The 23204-nt window shown below is 36.3% G+C and overlaps 1 protein-coding gene across 1 annotated transcript in view; it reads left to right on the top strand.

Moving 5' to 3' along the window:
* The window catches only part of LOC102971180 (fibroblast activation protein alpha), a 73959-nt gene that overhangs the window by 17306 nt on the left and 33449 nt on the right, over window positions 1-23204 (top strand). Inside the window, 10 exon segments of the mRNA XM_007078449.3 lie at window positions 53-151; window positions 1109-1203; window positions 2123-2197; window positions 3663-3715; window positions 7400-7472; window positions 8145-8265; window positions 9193-9347; window positions 11371-11474; window positions 13656-13791; window positions 17817-17861. Of these exon segments, the coding sequence (XP_007078511.3) occupies window positions 53-151; window positions 1109-1203; window positions 2123-2197; window positions 3663-3715; window positions 7400-7472; window positions 8145-8265; window positions 9193-9347; window positions 11371-11474; window positions 13656-13791; window positions 17817-17861 (956 nt within the window).

Genomic DNA, 23204 nt, shown 5'->3' with positions numbered 1-23204 from the left:
ATTTGCGTTATTAATCATCTTTTTAGTAATACTGTTTCCATCTCCCCTAAAGTTCATGACTCTGAAGGAAGTACAACAAGAACACTCACTTTGAAGGATATTTTAAATGGGACATTTTCCTATAAGACATTTTTTCCAAACTGGATTTCAGGTAAGTGGATTGTTTCTTTACCTTTTGAGGTTTTTGAAAATACGTGTTTTTGTTTTTATTTTTTGTGCCAATACATCTCAATGGTAACAGAGGCCATATCAATTGAAATAGAAAAAAAGAGAGCTTACTTAGATAAGTCAAATGGCCACCAAAAGCACCTTTGACAGAACCATTTGCCGAATAGTAATGATGCCAGTTGGATTTTCAGTAAAAAAGTGAAAGTTGAGAGTACATTGCTAGAACAATCTGAGCGTATTGTATGACTCTTCTGAATATGCACCTATTTAGGAGAGGCCATAAGAATTTTACCAACAGAGAAATTCCATTGTTAATCTAGATAATCTGAGAAATGGACAAATCCCATCCTGGCCACAAAAAAAAAAAAAAATCATTCATAGGCCATAAAATTGATATTTGCATATACGTTTTCAGAATAGGATATTGTCAAATAATTCCAAACAAATAGTAAGGTCAACTAAATTATTTATGGTATTATAGTTTGTATCTAAAGTGGGACTAAACACATTTAAATATTTTCAATTTTCTCTTTAGAAAATAAAATGCACATCAAAAGAGTTTTAAACTAAATCAAACACAACCCAAATATAATGTATTTTTTAGTTCAAAACAAATACACCATTTTAACACCAGTTTTTAAACACACCAGTTTATCCTCTTTGTTGTATCACAGAGAAAACCCAATTTTATTCCCCAGCACCCTGAACTGGTCACAATAGGACAGCCTACTAGCAAATGTGGCATTTTTGTGGAAAATAGAAAAGAGCATCCTTTCCTCCCTTCCACTGTCAGCTAATTATTTTAAGTCTGACGAAGCAATGTCCTGGACAGGGAAGAAAAGCAAAGCACATCTGTGAAATAAGGGAGGTTTCTCTTTCTTATAAATGCATTTCCTACTAAGGGGGATCATTTCAAGTTTGTTTTCCTTCTTGTTTAAAGGACAAGAATATCTTCATCAGTCTACAGATAATGATATAGTATATTACAATATTGAAACAGGAGAATCATATACCATTTTGAGTAATAACACCATGGTATGTATCCAGCATCATCTTCCTCCTCAAACCTTTGCCACCTACTCAATGACCAAGGAACAGAATCCAAACTCTCAGCACTTGACCTAGCCTTCTCGGTTCCATCCCCCACTGAATTCTCCAGTTCTCTCTTCTAGTCACACTATACTACTGCCTTTGCCTCCTCTCAATCACCCAGCATCTTTCCTTCTCTGGGAAAAAAAGTGTAGTAAGAGATAAGAGTTGAGAAATCATTCCTTATAACAGGCAAACTGAGGCTCAAATCCAGGTTCTGTCACTTCTTAGCTATGGAAAGTTAAATAAGGTTCCATACCACACCAGCCACGGTGTGCCTCATTTTCTCTCTCTGAAGAGTAGGATGAATAATACCAGTCTGGGTTTCTAGAAGAGGTAAGTAGTGTAACATTTGAATGTGGGAGGACGGCACCTAACCTGGAATACACGCTCGACAAACAAGAACTATGAAATGTAGGCTTCTGCCACTCTATGCTCCTAGGCTCTTCCCACTTTCTCCACCCTCAAAAGCCTGCTAGTTTTAAAGTCAAGCTCAGATGATACTCTCTTCCTCATGCAACCAATGATCCTCTGAATTGGATTTAATCAACTCTTTTTCAAATGCTTTCGCAATGCTATATTTGTATTTCTTCAATAGAACTTTCTAATTTGCAATACGTTACTTATTTTCAAGTTTAACATATTAAGCTTCCTGAAATCATAAAGTATATTCTATGTATCACATCTTCCTCTCATAGTGTTTAATAAATTTGTTTGTATACAGTACCATGTAAATGTTTTTTTAATTGCATAGACAGTATATGTACGTAAGAGTATGTCTATTATGTGATATCCTTTTAATACTTCACATTTACATGGCTCTGGTTTTTCTTCTATATTCTAATTGACTTATTTATGATTTCAGAAAAGTGTGAATGCTTCAAATTATGGCTTGTCACCTGATCGGCAATTTGCCTATCTAGAAAGTGATTATTCAAAGGTATTGACTATTTAATTTGGGTATATCCGTTTATATCTGCTACTAATCCACAGTTTGGTTTATAAAAGTAAGAGGAAGTGAGAGTATATTTTTATCTCTAAATATTCAAGAAGTTAATGTGAGTTCTAGATGAGCCTAAAAAACATAACTGAAGAACATACGCATAACTCAGAATTTGGTGCACTTGTCTGGTTATCCTCCAACGGTAGAAACTACTTTCCTCTGGGGTAGGGGACTTCATTTGGGGGCACTGATATTTATCAGAAACGGGACAATTACACTTCTATTTCTAAAACTAGTTGACTTCATAAGTCGTTAGTTAATCCTCACATATTTTAACCTTGTGAAAGTTAATTGTTATGGAAAATGGAAATATCGAGGTGTAGCTTATTTAACTCACTTGCTCAAGTAGGATAATATATGGTCAGCGGTACACCAGGGTTTAAATCTGTGGCTTCAAAAAACTGGGGTAGGAATATCCCACCAAATCAGACCATTTACCTTTACTTCATTTCCCCTTCTTGAATGAAGTTATAGAGGGAAGTTGATGATCTTATTTTTTCTACTTACACAACTTCGAGATAATTTTGCAAGAAGACAAAAGAATTTATTATCAAATGAAACTTCTAGTGATTACCTTTAGAGAGAGAACCTTTTTACTGCCATTTTTCATATCCTATGTGAGATATAAAACAGAATGAATAGTTAATCTTGCCCCCCCCCCAAGTTGTTCAGTCTGCTGATTATTTTCCAGTAGACCGCGTCCTGGTCGCTACCAGTCTTCAGGAAGACATGTTTTAACCAGTTGGAGTTTCTTTGCCAAGAGTCTGAAAGCTCTTTTAAGAAACAAAATCCAAAATAATATTTGTATTATTCACTAACCACAGAACAAATACACTTAATGAGAAAAAGAGCAGTTTTTTTCAGGAGGAATTATAAACTATGGAGCTTCTATTTCTTTTTCAATTTCTATTATTCTTAAAAAGTGTTATATTTTAAGAAAGGCAAACATGTTGTAACAAAACTCTGTGTTGAATAAAATTCTCTTTATCTAATTTTAGAGGGTATCATTGTAATGAACTACACAGGTTTGGGGTAATCCTTATGGCCAGGGAGATCGTGGGGGTTTTACTTCAAATCAAGGTATAGCATAAAGGAAAAATTCTTAGGATAGAGTGTGTCAAAGAAAAGCTTTTTATATTAAGAAATGTCTTCGGATATGCTTTTTATGGAGTGAGGGTTGAATCACTGCTGAGATTAGTTCTGGAACTTAGACAAACATCACAAAAGTCCACAGTAAAACTCTTTAAATGAAGTCTCTTTTGGAATTGAAACATATCCTTCCTAGTGCTTTATGAAAATAGTCCTTTTATAATTCTGAATCTTGAATCATTTGTTATTATACATTATTGATAGAAGCTTTTTAAGAATCATAATTTGTCTCTGTCTCTCTTCTTTCCGACAGCTTTGGAGATACTCTTACACAGCAACATATCACATCTATGACCTAAATACTGGGTAAAATTTCATATCTATGTATTGATACTACTTAAATCCATTATGATTTTTCACTCCACGCTCTGATTTAAAGTTAAGACTACATTATCTTGTTACTGATCTTAGTGTTTTACTTCTTTACCGTGTATGGGCACCCATAAAAATGAAGAAATTTAAGGAAATACTTTTATGAAACATTTACCTCTTTTTATTTGACAAATGTTCTGTATTTTTATTCACCAGGCAGTTTTATTCTCCCTACTTTGGAACACCAAATTATAAATATACCATTTATGGACATAAACCTACATACTGAAAGCACAAACACGTGCATGGGAATGATACACTGCTTACGAGAGAGTGGCTGTTTCAACGGAAGGAAGCAGAAGGGCAGGAGATGCAAATCTCCTTCAGTTGTATCTAAACACAGACTCCATTAATTGATTTTAAATTAACTGTTACTAAAATTGCAAAACGTTAATATTTTTTTAAATTGGGACTGTAGATAAGTTGTCATCTGTCATACCATTTTCTTTCTTTCTTTGTATGCTTCACTATTTGAAATATTTCAATTTAATCAAAAAAGAAAGAAAGAAAGAAAGAAAGAAAGAAAGAAAGAAAGAAAGAAAGAAAAAAAAGGAACGAGTAGGTAGGCAGAACACCTAGTGAGGGAATTCCTGACAGAAGGAATAACCTGTAAAGGCCCCAAGGGAAGGGAGAGCACAGAGAGTTTCGGAAACTCAAAATAGGTCAGTTGAGTTGAAATTGGAGGAGGGCATGCTGACTAGTGAGAGGTGGTGTAAGGTTGGGAAGGAGTTGGGGCCAGGAAGCAAGGGCCAAATAATCACGAGGAAACCATTAAGAAGAGTTTAGATGTCGTTCTGATGACAATAGGGAATCAGATTTGCACTTTAGAAAAATCACTCTGACTCAGTATGGACAATGAATTGGTTTAGTTACTCATCTTAATGTGATATCCTATTTGCTGTTATATAAAAGGGAAAAATAATTATATGGCTTGAAGAGGTATTGAAAAATTTTATGGTCTATTTCCTCTTTTGTCCAGTAAGAACACAAAAATTCAAAACAAAATCTACTTGTTTTAAGAGTTCAGAAAAGAATGATTCTGATCTTAAACTGTCAATTGAGGAAATGTGAACTACTACGTAAAGTAGAAACTGAACTCATCTAATATACTCCGGGTCTTTCTCTTCTCTGTACCCACATCATCACCAAATTCAAAAATAGTTTTTTTTCTTTTTTTAAGTTTATTTTTTTATTATTTTGAGAGAGAGAGAAAGAGAGTGTGTGTGTGTGTGTGTGTGTGTGTGTGTGTGTGTGTGTTGTGCGCATGTGTGTGGGGGAGAGGCAGAGAGAAATGGAGAGAAAGAATCCCAAAGAGGCTCTGCACTATCAGCTCAGAGCCCAACACAGGGCTTGAACTCACGAACCTTGAGATCATGACCAGACCTGAAATCAAGAGTCAGACACTTAACCGACTGAGCCACCCAGGAGCCCCTCAAAAAGAAATTATTGAACACCCATTATGTGAAAAGCATATATGGGGAGATACAAATGAACTCGAGGCACTGACCCTACTCTCAAGAAAACTTTAAATTGGTGAAGTAAAATCCTTACTTTTTCAGCACAATTTCTTAAGGCTTTAATCAATTCCTTATTTTTCTTTTAATTGTTTTGAAATTCTCCACATCCTACCTTAAGGTTCAACAAATTAAACAGCATTCCAAAAGAAAGTGACAATACTAATATTTTAATTATGGCTTGTATAAGTTTTATGGCCTCGAATCATTTTAAATATTTAGCTTTTGTGCAGTGAACTTAGTCAAGCCACTACTTGCCTGCTTGCTTTCTCTCTCTCTCTTTCTTTCTTTTCTTATCTGCACAACTATCTAATTTGCCAAATTTGTCTTTTGTCAGGTAAATATAGCATAATTTAGGAAGTGAGGGATGACAAATTTGTTGAGATTCAAGGCAAGACCACATACCACTAATTCCAAATTTTCTATATGCTTCTGAAGAGTCTATAAAAATCTACCACAGAGAAAGTGAAGATAGTTCTGGTTTCAAGCATGGGAAGGAATACTGAGAGGAGACGACAGCCTTTGTGAGCAGCCTCCTCCACTTTCTCTCATAGTGTTAGTTATTTAGAAAACATAGAAAATGGCAGCTGTGGTGACTTGCCAGTCATGAAGAGACTCTGCGCTGAGATTTTCAGCTTGGCGCTGTCTGCATGCCTGCATAGATGATTCCACAGCATATGGAAACCTAAGACAGCGTTGCAATGTCAAAGGTAACATGAACGCTGGCCTGAGATAGAAATGCCTTTTCTTCTGGATCATTCCTTTGCCTGTGCCTTCACATGTGTTTCAATATATCGTGGACCTTCCCAGTGCCTGCTGCTCATATACTGCCCTCTGGCAGGCAGGATTCTCACTGCTTCACCAGCGGTCTCTCTCTTCCATGGCCATTACTCTCTCTTTCCCCAGTCAAAGCTGATCTGCCTGTGTTCCCTCACGGCTTGCTAGGCCTCAGGCTGCATGACCTAATAAGTTGTGTCAAAGTAACGTGGGTTACAATTCTTTGCAGGTTCCAGCTTTAAAAGAATGAGAAAAGTAGAAGTGTCAGGCATGTTAGGTCCAGGTTGGAGTTAGCTTTTTGAGGGAGAGGACAAAGAGTCTTTCTTCAGGCTCCTCAATGTATACCTTGGAGGCAAGTCTTGTTTCGTTTATCTTCAAAAGCAGTCTTGATGAAACTATTAATATAATCTTCAAGAAGATAATAGTCAAAACTTAAGCATGGCATCCTATGACTCTTTAGCACTTACAAAAATCTGAACACATTCTCGTTGAAGAACTACAAAAGCCCCACAGTGCAAGTTAGTCAATTGAGTATTTGCAGGGTGAGTCTAGGCACCAAAGTGAGATTTTTGACCAATAAGATATTTGAAATTTCCCCATGGGTGGAGAACTTTGCAAGCTTAAGGCATACTGCCCAGTGTATGATCTGTTTTTCAGTTTAGTTTGAGATCAGATGTTCCTTTCCTTTTCTGATTTCAAGTCAGATCCCTGGGGAGATTGTCAAATGGCATCTTATTTTCAAAAATTTGAAATGCATATGCATTCACAGAGATGGGGGTTGTAAATGAGAATGTGGAAGAGCACATATTAAACTTCAGCACAGCTATAGCATTTTAGAGCTGGAAGGCACTTCGTCGACCATCTCAGCCTGATGTGTACAAATTTTACAGTCCTGAGGGTTAGGAGACTTGAGTTTAATTAGGGTCGGCCAAGAACCAGCGATGTGATTTTAAAAAGTCGTATCTCTCTAACCTCACGTTTATTTATTTTTTTTTAATGAGGTGTTCCACCAGATAATTTCTAGAGATAGTCTCACTTTCACAGTCTATAAATCTCTAATAAATCTTTAATTCACTTCATTACAAAGGTCAGAAAACTGAGACCCAGAGAAATTAAGTGACTTAAGTAACTGGTAAAGAACTGCTACCAGAACCCGATGCCTCCAGTGCCATTTTGTCACATTCTTTCCGTTAGGTTTGAGGAGGCCGAGGATGAGCCTTCATTTTTATTATTTACTTTTTTCTGTTTGTAAAGATGCTTTTTTTCCCCCTTGAACAGCAAGGTTTATTATTATTTTTTCTCCCTTTTTTTTTTTTTTTCCTTCTAGACAGTTTGTAAGAAGAAATGAGCTTCCTCGTCCAATTCAGTATTTATGCTGGTCGCCTGTTGGGAGTAAATTAGTAAGTGTTTAAATTATAGAAGTGTTTAATCATTTAAATAAAAGAGGAGCCATTTGATTTTGGCCTTTGTTAAATTTCCCTGCCTGAAAGGAAAAAAAAAATTCATGACTATTTTAGTGGTTAAAAACGGGAAGAGTTTTGATAAATTGAAACTCATCTGAGAATTCCGCAAAATCTCAAGCTCATGGATAGACTTCTTTAAATATCGCAGTCAAAAACTTTATCCTCATACTCAGCCAGAATGCGTTGTGCCAGAAAGCTGAGGAAAAATATGGTTTTCACAAGTTTCCCAGACTAGCTTCAGACAACATGAAATTTTGTCCAAGCTCTTATTTAAGGACTCTAAATAAAGATTAGATCTGGCTAGCTATTAATATTCAAAGATTTATTTGACTTTCTGTTAATATGTACAATTATTTATTTGAGTAATAAAGCAACAAATATATGGTAAACTTTATGCTTTATTTGATAGACTTTAAAAATCATAACTGATGTCAATGTGAATTGATTGGTTTTTTGACCTATTAAAATGATACTTTAGTTGTGATTCCTTCTTGCATCTGGATTACCATGCATTTTGAAGGTATTAGGTAAATAATTAAAACAAGTTTGCAGGCTTTATTGTATTTCTTATGGAATTCTCCTTATTAACTAACTTACCACCACTTCTAGGCATATGTCTATCAAAACAATATCTATTTGAAACAAAGACCAGAAGACCCACCTTTTCAAATAACATTTAATGGAAGAGAAAATAAAATATTCAATGGGATCCCAGACTGGGTTTATGAAGGTAAATCATATTCCTTTTCTACCGTTGCTGTTTTAGGCTTTTAATTGAAAATAATTGCATGTATTTAGTAAAGTTTAGCCAAGTGGTATGTTACCAAGATGAATGGTGGCATTTCTGAAAGCTGTTATCAGGTTATGAACAGGATGTACATGTTCTCAAAGAACAAAATCTAATAATCAGGCTGGTAGAGCTGATTTTCATGAGCATTATAAAGTGGTAGTAATAATTCACATTTCAAGAAGTTTATGGTCCTTCGATGCTGTGTTGGTACATTTCTTCAGGTTTCTTTTTTCTTGAGGAATAAATCTTTCTTCCAAAACTAAACAACTGTCTACATAATTTTGCAGAGAAATATTCCTAGTTTTTGATACTTTTGTGAATTGTGTCCTCTTTGTAGGCCATGTAGGATCCAGGACCTAACTGGACTTTAAGAAGTCTTATAGTTCTTGCCTTTATTAAAAATTATATAACTGAACTGTTTTTGTTTTTTGGTTTTTTTTGTTTTTTTGTTTTTTTTTAATATTCCTAGGAGAAAAAGTCAACATCTAACACTTATGTCACTCTTGTAGTGTAATTACAGTTCTCCTTGTTTGGGCTACATTAGGTGACTGTAAAAACCAGAAGCTGCCCCAAGGGAAAATTATTTATTGTTGAAATGCTTAATTAATTTACTTAAAGAATTACATTTCTGATTAATATCAATTCCTACGCAGACTGATTGATGTTTGAAATGAGGTATAAGTTAGGCTATGTCTTTAAACTCAGATTATTTATCTTTTTTAATAACAAAATTTTGGCATATGTCACACCCACATTAAATAAATTATTGCAGTCAGTAATGGCTAATACAATATATTTTGAAGAATTTGCAATAATTTTAAGAGTAAGCCATAATGGTTATTTGTATGCTTGTGTTTTATTTTTCAGAGGAAATGCTTGCTACAAAATACGCTCTCTGGTGGTCTCCTAATGGAAAATTTTTGGCATATGCAGAATTTAATGATACCGAGATACCAGTTATCGCCTATTCCTATTATGGTGATGAACAATATCCTAGAACAATAAATATTCCATACCCCAAGGTATGTTGAGTACTTTCAGCAGATGCTTCCATTCCTCTGGTGTCAAAATGAGCAACCAACACCATGAATAGAGGTGGGATCAACAAGTTTGGAGAGCTTCTTATCCTTGTGCATTGTAAGGCAAACATTGTACTGTGCTCTATTATTTATGTGGACATCTGTTGCTTTGGACATCTGGTTGTGCTGGATGAAGTAGTCTTTGCAAAATCCATCGCAGAATCTTTGAAAAACATATGGTCTAGATTATGGAGGAAAAACAAGCTTAACTTAATTTTAATTTTTCATCTTTCATGCTCCAAATTCAGGGTAAAGTTCTGTTTTGCAATTCCTTCTTGAATTCTCATGTAAATGCGAACTAGAATGGAAAATACAAATGTTGAACTTGATGTTCCTGTCAGGTAGAAGCAGGCATGAGTTATGATCTTTTCTGGACATATAAGGTAGGTTAAGTGTGTGAATCTAGTGTCTTTCTTGAGGAAATTAGACATGGAATGAACCCAATGTTTCTTGTATAACCATTCTAGAATTCTGAGTGAAACACTTCATTCAGTCCCATGTCTGAAGAGAGGGCTCCTGTATGTATAGTAGGAGAACAGCAAGGTCACAGTGGAGAAGCGCCGTATCCTAATTTGACTTAGGCAAAAATTCTCAAAAGGGATCAAATAATAAATTCTCCTCTTTTACAAGGAATGGAAGTGACTGTAGAAAAGAGTTCTTTGTTCTTTGGTCCCTGTTGTGTTTACTTGCCAAAGAGAACACTGTTACAGATGGACCCAGTGGGTCCCTCTATGGATATGTGTACACACAAGTGGTTTATGATGCGAGTCACAGTGGGTATAGATAAAGAACTAGAAATTCCAGATAGTCTAAAATTTATGTTAAAAGTCATGTGAGAAAAGATAATGGATAGGAGATGCATCTTTAGGTAGGAGACCCCTCAACGGCTGTATATAAAGTCTGAAAGACTGAAGATGTTTGGAAGTAAGAGAAGTGGCACTTGGGACCCAAGACGTAAAAGAATTTGGATCTTCAAGAGGGTGTAAGGCAGCAGGAAGAAATGGAGGAACCCAGAGCTGAGGACTAACTGACACTGACAGAGAAGTTGGGACCCAAATTTTCATGTTTCCTTGAAGACTAGAGTTGTTGAAACATCTGACATCAAGCTGAGAGGTGAGGCAACTCAAAAGAAACCAGAAGTCCCAGCTAAGCTTCACAGTGAAACAGGAGGTCAGAGGAGAGCCTGGACAGTTCTTTAGATAAATCCAAACGGCATGGAGTCATTTAAGGCTGTGAACCTGAACTCTGTGGACTTAAATTGTTTGACAATTATAAGACTCTCTTTTTCTGTGTTAAAATAACAGGAACTCTAAGAAGCTGTCTGGGTGTGAACTACACTGTCATGTAAATTTAGGGTGTATAATAGCACAGAAAGTACAAAACAAGAAAAGTGCAAATTCTACAGGCACTTTATTTGGAGGTGACATTTCCCTAATTTGGGGGGGATGATAACAGTAGTAATGTAACCAGCTAGGAGACTGACTGATGATTGTCCTAGACCAAAGTATAGGGCAAAAAGCAAAAAATATCTTCTGTTATTTATTGTTTATACTGTCTTCCCCCCTGCACGCCTTCCAGTACAGGGAGAAGTGATTATAATAATTATCCTAAGAAGAAGAAGAAGAAGAAGAAGAAGAAGAAGAAGAAATATCTGTCTTGAAAGTCAGAAAAGAGAATATCAATTATGGCACTGCATTTTCATATCCAAATTATTTTCCCCTACGAATCAAAGCTCTCTCATTAATCACTTAAAATATGTGTCTTCACTCTGGTTGACATAATATTTGTAATTGCCCTGCAAGTAAAATCGAAATGAAATTCCTGGTCATGTTATAATTCAAATGTTTTCAACAATGATATACTTAATATTGTAAGCTTATAAAAAATGCCTAAACTCCTAAAGTGTCTTTAATATGTTAGTCATAATTAAAAATTTATGAGCATATAATCTCCATTTTTTCGGCAGGCTGGAGCTAAGAATCCTGTTGTTCGGTTATTTATTATCGATGCCACTCACCCTGAGCATATAGGTCCCATAGAAGTGCCAGTTCCAGCAATGATAGCATCAAGGTAGGGCAAGCCCAGATGCTCTCTTTCCACCTTAACCTGAATTTCAACACTTAAATTTCTTAGCTGAAATTTACACTTCTTTTCTAGTGAGTTTATGATATGTATACTCTAAGCAGAAATAAATAAATAAAATTGGCATGTAAACCTAAATACGTAACCAAATTAAAAATGACATTTCTTAAATTGATTTTAAAGTGTCAGCCCCTTTCACACATGTATGGATGTCATCCGATCAGAGTGATCAATCTAAGTGATACTCCCCTCAGATGTGTGAATGTAAACTTGGGATCAGTGGGCAAATAATAAAATTCATATATGTTCTCAGCCTGTCTTGTTTCAAGTCTGGTCTACGTTCTCTCAAGCCCAGGGCTTGATCACATATAGATCATGTTTGATCACATATGCATGACTAACAAGAGGCCAACCCTCTCCAAATATTAGCAATTTTTACTAGGATGCAGTCTATTCACAATTATCTGGTCGTACAATTATCTGTTTGGGATTCACTGTAAGGAGACAGGGACATGAATCAGTCTCACTCCCCCAGCTTGGGGCCATATGTAGATCCTGTCTGATTAGTTCTGATTGTAGCAACCCTTCCAACCCTCCATCAGTCCTCTGTGGTCATTATGGTTGAAGCAGATCAAGGTAAGAGGCTGCCCACACCCAGCCTGGTGGGCCTCCTCACTACTTCCCAAACCCTAACAGGCCAGGGCATGCTGCCCCTTGCAGGAGAGTCGGCCAGGGCAGAATGATTGATCACTGACAGGAAAGAGAACCTCAGCAGAGGCCTCTGTGGGGCCTTGCCAGGGTGAATCTACTCTTGGATAATTTAAATTTTTTTTAATGTTTATTTATTTTTGAGAGAGAGAGAGAGAAAGAGAGAGAGTGAAAGAGAGAGAGTGAAAGAGAGAAAGCACGAGCAGGGGAGGAGCAGAGAGAGAGGGAGACACAGAATCCGAAACGGCTCCAGGCTCCAAGCTGTCAGCACAGAGCCTGACGCGGGGCTCGAACTCAAAAACCGTGAGATCATGACCTGAGCCGAAGCTGGACGCTCAACTGACTGAGACACCCAGGCGCCCCTCTTGGATAATTTAAAATGGCTTTATTTGGGGGGATGATCCATTACTTCCCCCAACTACCACCAATCTAGTTGATGGAAACTTAGACTAAGTACATCTTTCTTTCCCTTTCTTTCTTTTTCTTTCTTTTTCTTTCTTTTTCTTTCTTTCTTTCTTCTTTCTTTCTTTCTTTCTTTCTTTCTTTCTTTCTTTCTTTCTTTCTTTCTTTCTTTCAACTGTCATTCTCCTTAGGAAGCAAATGGAATGATAGAAAGGGTACTGTATAAGGAGTCAAGAGGAGCATCTGTAAAATACCAACAATTTAATAGTAATAGCTAACATTTTCTCAGCACTTACCATGGAGCAGGCAGAATTCTCATGAACTTTAAGCACACTCAGCCAATTCTACAGCAAGCTCTGCATTTGGTAATACTGTTATTCCCATTTTATAAAGAACCAGGGGCACAGATATGTTAAGTAAGTAGCCTTAAGTAGTAGAACTACTAGGTTATTTACATTGATGTTCTCCATCTATAGGTTCATTCTCAGAGCCGAGTGATAATTGCTGCCATTCATTGACACCAACTGTATGCCAAGCACTAATAGAGTTACTTAGTGTACATCATCTCTGATTATGATACTAAACCTGAATTTCAACCCCTGACCCTGGTCACAGTTAAAACGAGGCTTCTAATACAAACTACCTAGAGAGAAAGATGGGCATTTATCACACTTGGCTCTCTCTCAACCACTTAAAAAGTGAAAAATTGAGTTTACTCATGCAAAATAACCAGTTTAATGCTTTCCCCCCCTCTATATCGACCAATAGCTTTGGCCTCATGTCTTAAAATGTTTCCCAAGATATAAAAGTCCAAAATGAGGAGAAAGCTCGAATATAAAATAATTCCATTAGATGAACCAACTCTCTTATTAGATATTGTTTAAAAGTCAGGAAGTATATTTAAACTTTTCTCTGAAGAGAAGGGAAAGTTCTACCTTCTTTATCTATGGAATAGATATTTCATAATAACAAAATACATCCTTGAGAAAACAGAACTTGAGAAATTATTTGACATCATACTGGTTTATGGTAGTGACTGTTGTTTTGGTTTATTTGCAGTGATTATTATTTCAGTTGGCTCACATGGGTTACTGATGAACGAATATGTTTCCAGTGGCTGAAAAGAATCCAGAATGTTTCGGTTCTGTCTATATGTGATTTCAGAGAAGGCTGGCAGACATGGGATTGTCCAAAGGTAGGTCATATTAAACCCACAGAGGTGTATTTCTGAAGATGAAAGTGTATGAGGGAGGACTTATTTATCGCTAACATTTTGTATTATAAAGCCAGAATTACTGCATTCAACTCTTGATTGCTTTGCAAAACAAAACAAAACAAAACAAAAACAACCCTTTATTCACAGTCCATTATTTTTATTAAATAAGTAATAGACTCCTTGTTTTCTTGAATGACTTTAGCATTGAAACTGAATGGAGAAAAAGACTAAATGAAACAATGTAATATTGGAAAAATAAGGTATCTGGTTCTGAGTTAGGATGAAATTCCGTCCTTTTGAGAATGTATGATTGGTAGTCAACAAAACCCAAAATGATGAAGATGAGAAGATAAGATGGGTCTTTAGGGAAATAGATATATTCTACTTAAAACAAAACAGAGGGGCGCCTGGGTGGCTCAGTCGGCTTAGTGTCCATCTTCGGCTCTGGTCATGATCTCGTGGCTCGTGAGTTTGAGCCCCGCGTCGGGCTCTGTGCTGACAGCTCAGAGCCTGGAGCCTGTTTCAGATTCTGTTGTCTCTCTCTCTCACTGCCCCAACCCACTCACATTATGTCTCTGTCTCTCTCAAAAATAAATAAACATTAAAAAAAAAAAGAAATAGATAAAAAAATAAAACAGAAAAATGCCAACGGTGTTATGTCTATTCGATGTAAAAATAGAAAAATAAAAATTTTGAAGGAAATTGATGTCATCAAAAGAAAGCCAAACATTCCCATTGTAAAATTTAAAAGCAGATAATTAAGAATATGACATGAAATATCAGGTCAAACTATCTTGCTATCCTGTTATCTTGCAGTAATTCAGTGGGTTAATACAATAGAAATACTGTGCTAATTTTAGGAAGGGAAAAGTTGAAAATTAAGCACAGATTTATTGTTGAGTTTTAATTGTTTCTATTGTTCAAATCCAAACATAATCTGTTAAATTAATGCGTTAGAAAAGTACTCCACCAATCTAAAAGCTTTAAAATGAGCCTGTTCATAAGTACTCCTATTAGAGACTCAGACACACAAAATGTTTTCTTTAAATAGGAAATTTGATGGATACATTTCATAAGACTTCTAATTATGAAGACATGTTTCATTAAACCAAATATAGAATAAACCTTTTTTTATCAAGCAAGAAAAAAAGCACAGAGGAATCAAAGTAAATCACTAAATTCCTTCTTGAAATTAGGACACTATGTTTTGCAAGAAAAGAGTCATATGAATCTATTTGGAAATATATCAGGACTATTATAGTCAACATTACTTGGGCTAAAAATATTTTTTTAAATCACTACTCTGTAAGAAGCTTGACTAATTTTGATGGAATATGCTAGAAGCTTTTTTTTTTATATCTTATTTATATTTTGCTATACAAAACAGAAAGATTTTGGCTTCAATGCAGTACCATAGGGGGAAAAAAAAGAATCAACTTGATTGTGGTAGTTAATTAGAAACCATTCATCTGATAAATCAGCTTGGGATGAATATATCTTCAATGTTTTTATTGAATCTAGGTATTAGGAATTGTTGGTTTTACTTATTACTTTTAACCTGTAAGATCAGTCATTTAGACTAAGATTTTAATTCTTAAAACTAGGCATTTAAAAACAGTAATTGCTTTGGAATCTGAAATTCTAATTTATAAAAATCAGGGTCAACTTTAATCTAAACTGACAGAATATAAAAGATGCTTATTCAAGGAGATGTGGAATTCCTTGGATATAAACTTTAACTTTACGGCCCAAAACAGTGATTAAATTTAGAATACCAGGTTTAATTAACCTTAGGATTTCAAAGCAACCTCTGTTTCAAAATAATTTGATAAATACATGGAACACATTTTCAGATAAGAACTGCAAAGTGTCGTGTTAGACAACAAAGCTGTGCCTTAAAATTTATTATTCCCTTGCTTTTTATGACAGTACCTTCTCTCATGGTTCCCTTTCTACTTCACTGACCTTTTGTTTTCAGCTCTTCTTTTTATGATTTCTTTATAAATCTTACTATTCTCCAAATTAATGTGTTTGTAAGGTAGGCTAACTGCTACAACACCAATAAGACCCTTCTTATTATTACAATACAATACAATACAATGCAATACAATACAATACAATACAATTAATACAATAGAAATTTTGGGGGGCGCCTGGGTGGCTCAGTCTGTTAAGCATCTGACTTCAACTCAGGTCATGATGTCATCATGGCTTGTGAGTTCAAGCCCTACTTCCGGCTCTGCACTGACAGCTCAGAGCCTGGGGCCTGCTTCAGATTCTGTGTCTCCCTCTCTCTCTCTCTGCCCTTCCCCCACTTGTGTTTTTTTTTTTCTCTCTCTCTCTCTCTTTCAAAAATAAATAAATAAATTTTTTAAAAAAGAAGAAAGAAAATTTTTACACATTGAGGTAACCACCTAATACTGACTCCAGGTTTGTGGGGAATTTTAATTGTTGGGATGCTCTGCTCTGCACAGTCACTCTAGGATCCAGGTTGATGGCATTTGTGCTGTCTTCATCTAGTGACTTCCAAAGCTAGTCCACGGTTTTCAAACCTGATCACCAACATCCCACTGGGGGATGGAAAAGAGAATGGAAGATCACATATAATAGGTTTATATAGGTCAGGCCTAGACGTAGAATGAGTCACTTCTGCTCACACACCATTGGTTAGAATTTATCACATGACCACATCTTACTGGAAGCAGGCCTGGGAAAAGTAGCCTAGCTATAGTCTTAGCAAACAGAGAAAATGATTGCTAATAATCTTCTAGTCTCTACCATAACTCTCAACTTACTCTTTAGGCAATTTTTATCTGTACCAGAGGTTTTGGTTACCATTTGCCCTCAAATTTATTCTGAGGATTTGAACTTTTAAATGTCTCTGGCTACATCTTCTCTGATCCATATTTGCTATCCATACCTAGATTAAGGCCTTTATCATCCTTTTTCCCAAACATTCCAGTAGGCTTCCAATTGATCTCTCTGCCTCTTTCTATCTTGCTGACTTGTAATCCATTCTCTGTATCATGTTCACAATTATATTTTCCAAATTGTGACTTTGAACTCCTTCAAAGGGCTCATCTAGAAGGGGAATCTAAACTTCCTAGGGTGGCGTAAAAGTTTCTCCAAGATCATTCTGATACCCAAACATCTTCCTTCCTCTTGAACTCTTTTCCATAGTCACCTTCCACTCAGCCATATGGAACCACCCCTGTGGTCTACTAAGCTGGCCTGGTCTTTGTGCTGTTCATTTCACCTAGAATGATCTTTCTCTAATTATTTGTCTAGGAAAGCCTATTCATCCTTTTATGCCCACTAAATTTTGATCAACAAATGATTATACTATCCTAAAATGTACACCAAAATAAGATTCTGTGCACATTTTAAGATTCCTACCTACTTAATAAGATTAAGAAAAGAAAAAAAATTAACCTAAACTCCACTGTGAAATGCTTTTTTAAAAAAATGTTTATTTGTTTATTTTTGGAATAGGATAGAGTGAGAGTGGGCATGCGAGTGGAGGGAGGGGCAGAGAGAATGGGAGAGAGAGAAATCCCAAGCCAGGTTCTGTGTTGTCAGCAGACCTGGGGGGCTCGAACCCACAAACCATGGGATCACAACCTGAACTGAAACCAAGAGTCAGACACTTAACTGACTGAGCCACCCAGACACCACTGAAATGTCTTTTTAAACTATATGACACCAAGTGCTTGGGTTGTGCTCAGCTGCCATAAATGAAATAATTCCAGGCACTGCCTCATGGAAAATTAAACCAGAATTATTAAAGGTTTTCAGTAAAATCCATCCCTTAGATTGCTCATGTATATGCAATAGTGTTGATGTATAAGATGTTGAATACGGTCATCTTAAATTCAAGTGTGAAGTTAGGCTATTAGCAATGGTACACTCTGAGTGGGCAGCTTAACAGGTTCAAATGCCCAGATCATGTTTAGGAAAAACTGTTCTCCTAATAGCGTGCTTGACATGATCTTTCTTTCTTTTAGACCCAGGAGCATATAGAAGAAAGCAGAACTGGATGGGCTGGTGGAGTATGATTTTGCTATCTTTTCCTTATATTTTAATGACACTTCACAGATTCTCAGCCATCAAAGGACTTTTTTAAATGTATCCAAACTGAGACTACTTGTCTCATAGAAAAAACACCAAGGTAAAAAAAACCACAGAGGTAGGGATCCTTTCAGCAGTTTTGTGCCAGACAAGTAATGTCTATATATTTAAAATTCTATTGAGAACAAATCATAGTCCTCATGTCACAACCTTAACTTTTTCAACTGACTCTCTGATATTCATGATTAATATTCTTATTAAACAAAATAAAGGCTGTTTTTCAAAAGCAATTACAATTCCTGATCGACTTAAAATAATACTTACTAGCCAGTTGAATCCAGAAAAACCAAATACATTGGGTATTCATAGTAATTTAAACACAATCTGCCTCTTATTCAATTTCATATAAACTGAAATGAATAAATGAATTATGTATTCGTTTCCAGTTTTTAAGTGGTATCAAATAGGAAATCGTATATTTTGTTATGGTTTGTGATCACTAGATTTTTTGGATAGGCTTATTCAGTGATTTGTAAGAATTTTTAGTGTAAAAAAAATCATGATTTACAAAGTTATCAATTGTGTACAATATTCTATTTGAAGAATATAAAATAGGACAGAGACCAAGTGAATGTTGCATGGATGCTGCCATTTATTACAAACACGTGATTGAATTCAACTAGCATTTGGATTTAAAAAAACAAAACAAAACACAGTTTCTCTGAGTAGCACAAGCAAAGAAAAAGAAGACCCTTAGGACCTGGCTTAACACATTAACCCATGATACAAGGACAATAAAGACTTCAGAGTTAATTGTAAGATGATAACTCATAAAAATTCAAAGTTAAGATGGGTAGAAAGAAGGTAAATTGCAAAGTAAAAATCTTCAGATGTCAAAAACTCCTTGTACATTTTTCTGGAGTTAGCAATTTTAGCTTACATATATTTACTCTGTCTTTAGTTAAAGATATCTCAGTTCTAAATAACATAAGAACTCTTTGCCACTGTACTAAATAACATAAGAAAAAGCAGCAGTATTCAGTGGAAGGACAGAATTTTCTAAATTTTTGGAATCTTGGTCAATCCATAGCTCATCTTCCAAAAAGACAATGCCTAGATCATTGTTTGAAAACTTGAGGAAACGGGAAGTTAATCTATGAGTTCACTCTCATTATAAAATTTCCAGTAAAGATTGGAGGCAAAGAATACTTTAAGACTTCCTTTGCTTGTATTCTCCGTGATGATAACATAGCTAGAGTTACTGCAGAATATTATGAGTGACATGATTTTACAAATAGATAAACAAGGATACCAACAATCTTCTCAAAGACGTGATCTTTGGAATCCATGCACATTTATTCTGAAAATGCTGCATGCGTTCAAAACACTCTGAAATATTTTAGATTGCATCTTTTGAAATCTCTCATTTATAAGCAACTTGGAGTCAACATTTGTATCTTATCAATTTTTATAATCTGTATAGCACCAACCTTGTAATCTCAGCAAACATGAGCAGAGTGGATTAATTAATTAATTGATTAATTGCCTTCTAAAGCTGTAGAGCCTTGCTTTAAATACCCTCAGTGGAGGCACATACACATCCTTTGAGGGAAGATGAGATCCCTACATTAAATAAAAAATGATGCCAAAGTAAATCTAGTGAATAATGTATTATGTATCTGCAACATATGATTTTGTGCTAGATCATTTTAACATCTGTAGCTTTGGAATTCTATTGGAAAAAAATCATCTTTTAATGTATTCATCTCAATTTCTTAAAATTTAAAATAGTCAGTAAACTTTCTAAATACCCAAAGAGGTATTGTCAAAAATTCTTTGTAGTGATAGCTTTCAGGAGTAAGTTCACACTCTCCCAAGGCAGCTGCTTTGAAGAAGTCATTAGATTTTACAAGCTTTGACATGTCTTCTGAAAGTCAGGCCATAGCTTCATATGCTTATAAGTCATATGTCATAATGTGCTGGATAGCTTCCTTTGACCTATAATCAAATCAGTGACTTAATAAAATTACCCAGAAAAAACCTAGGAGTATGAAATAACCTTTCAGACATTTGTTCAAGTAATATCTATGAACTTTTTAGAGAAAGTGTACAGGCTAGTCGTATCAGTATAAAATTAAAGAGTGATGTTGGAGAAGTTGTTCCTTTAGATTTTATTAAGGAGATTTCAACTGAAAAACACCTTTGGAAATCACCTGTGAATCAGAAAAGATTGAATGACTTCCTAAAAGCAATGGACCTGTTACGGTGCGGGGCACGGAACTAGCAAATAGAACTTTACCTATCACTCTCTCTCCTCCAGCATGAGCTAGTCAAGTGTCTTAATTTGGGGGACGTAGCCTCCTATCTCCTTTGGTATTTGATCAGAAAAATAACAAACCATGAGTTCACTTTAAACAAATTTCTTTTTGCCCTGTAGGCAACCGACAAAAAGAACTATTTAATCAAAGAATGTAGTATTGAATCAGTAAAATTTGGAGAACAAACACTAAAAGCATAGACTACAATGCTGCATTTAAATTATTTTAAAATAATTAAGCAATACGGCCCCTCCCTTTGCTGTCAGTAAAACCCCTTTGTTCAGAAAAATGAGCTTGTGGGTTTTTTTTTTTACTTTTAAGTAAGCCTTCATTTCCTTATTTCACAAAGTTGGCTGAATTGGTTGCCGGAAAAACGAGTTTTCTGCTTGATGCTTGGAAGTCTGTGCTTTTCATCAAATGTGGACTCAGCTTAGGCATCAGCCTCTGATATCTAGGACCTTGGGTTGTTTACCAACCATGGCAAGAAATTATCAGGTGGTAAATAATCTCACCTTCCAAGTAAAACAGTTTAAATGGCTTTGCAGATAGAGGTGAGTAATTTATCAGAAAATCTAAGCTGATAAAGAGACTGTGAAGAGGCCTTGTTAAAACTGAGGACCACCTAGTTACCTGTGCTTTCTAGGGTCCAGGTGTAACTTGATGCAAGACGCATTTAACTCAGGATGCATTATGGAGCTAGCTCTGGGAAAGTGAATGCGGAAATATTTCACACTCTCTTTAGCTCACCCAAGTTACCTGTTCATCTAAAGCAGCTGTCCTCAGTGTGCGCAATAAAAGGGGAGAAGATAACATTCTTTGCTTAGCGGAGATAGACTTCCTGTTTGCTTGATTCTAAGATCTTCAAACACTCTGCCCTATTTTTTTTTCAATGAAAATGAAAGTTTTAAGTTTTAATCCAGAACAAAACCTTTTTTAAAGTTCCTTACTAACCAGAGGTGTGAGGAGACTATGTTTTTACTCCGGCATCTTAAAATATTTTGTGACCCTGGTTCCATTTTAGTGGTAAAAACAATGCACAGCCAGTTTTTTGTCTTTCACCCTAAGGAGTGAGAGGGAGGCATTGGGAAGTGGTTACTAGTAAGTAAGTATATCATCATTTGTCTGAGAAGGCAAAGCTTCATTCTCAAATGAAACAATGGCTTGTCAGACTTATACTAACAAAATTCCATCCACAAAATTGCAAACCAGAATTTCTTTTCCCTGGGCCTCTTTTTCACTCAATTCACTCTTAATTTTATTTAGAGGCACAAGTCTCAATACACAGAATCCCACCAAGGCTGGTCTTATTATTAATGAAACTCATAAAGGAACCATGGAGGGAGACAGCAGTTTCTCCTTATCCCATTTTTCCATTTTGTGAAAGACATCCATTCTATGCCAAAGTGATAAGACTTAGGACAGGGTATTAGTTTCCTGGGATCAATGTGACAAATCACCACAAACTTGGTGGCTTAAAACAATAGAAATCCATTGTGTCACCATCCTGGAGGCTGTAAGCCCAAAGTCAAGGTGTCAGCATGGTCCTGCTCCCTCTGAAGCCTCCAAGGAAGAATACTCCCTCTCCTCCTCCACCTCCTGGTGGCTCTTGGCAGGACTCTATTGGCTTGTAGCCATCTCCCCCAATCTCTGCTCCCATCCATGAAGGCTTCTTCCCTGTGTCCCTCTGTGTTTCTTTGTACCCCCTCTTTTTATGAGGACACCATTCATTGGATTTGGGGCCCACTCAAATCCAATATGGTCACATCTCAATTCTTACTTTGATTATATCTGCAAATAAGGTCATTATCTTCCTTCATTTGAGCTGTTATGACAAAGTGCCATAGACTGAGTGGCTTAAAAACAACAGAAATTGATTTCTCACACTTCTGGAGGCTGAAGGTCTTAGACCAGGGTGCCAGCATGGTTGGGTTCTCGTGAGAGCTCTGTTCTGGGTTGGAGACCACCAACTTCTTGTATCCTCAAGTGATGGACAGCAGAGCAAGGGAAGCAAGCTCTCTGGTGATTCATAGAGGGCACTAATCCCATAAGGCTCTACCCTTACGACCTCATCTAATCCTAATTACCTGCCCAATGTCCCACTTCCTAATACTAACCCTAATTCATATTAGGGTTTCAAAATATGAGTTTTAAGGAGACACAAACAGTCCATAATAGTCACATTCTGAGGTTCTGGGTTCACGTAAATTTTGGAGAACCCTACCCAGATCACTACAGACACCACATCAAATAAGTTACATTTTAATAGCATGCAATCATAATCATCAATTTGGTCAAAAACCATCACTCAAAAGGCCTACAGCAACTAAAAGATACTGATAGTTTGGTTGTTGTTGCTTGGTCAATTCTGAAGGAGTTAAACATCTTGATTCCTTGTTGTGTGGAAACACTTCCAGCTAGAGAGAGCTGGCTTGGGATTATTTGTGGGAGTATCTACTGGCCGTGATGTAGAGTAGCTCTATCCTCACATAGCTATTTTACCATTTTACCTTCCTTTTATAACCCAACGGCCAGGAAAAAAGAAGCTGACAAATGTAAGATAAGGATATATATTTTTAATTTTTTATGTTTATTTGTTGTTGACACACACACATACACACACACACACACACACACACACGCACACACACACACACACAAAACACAAGCAGGGGAGGGGCACAGAGAGAGAGACACACACACAGGACCCGAGGTGGGCTCCACATTGACAGCAGGGAGCCGGACATGGGGCTCGAACTCATGAAAGAACTTGAGATCATGACCTGAGCCACCCAGGCGCCCCAAGGCTATTTTTTTTATGGGAGAAACTACTAACTAAAATTTGGTCTGAGGACTTTTGCAGGATTTTAGTTATCTATACCATGAAGGATATGAAAGTATGGTTTGCTGAGTGTCAGGGCCTCCTTAGATCATTCACCAGTTCCCAGTAAATGACCAGTAGGGACCCTGGGAAGAGGTCAGAGATGGGTAATGAGGTCTGCTTCGCTC

This window comes from Panthera tigris, chromosome C1 (assembly GCF_018350195.1).
Source record: "Panthera tigris isolate Pti1 chromosome C1, P.tigris_Pti1_mat1.1, whole genome shotgun sequence".
Lineage (NCBI taxonomy): Eukaryota > Metazoa > Chordata > Mammalia > Carnivora > Felidae > Panthera > Panthera tigris.
The sequence above is the reverse complement of the archived record's forward strand: the minus strand, read 5'-3'. Positions and strand labels throughout refer to the sequence as shown.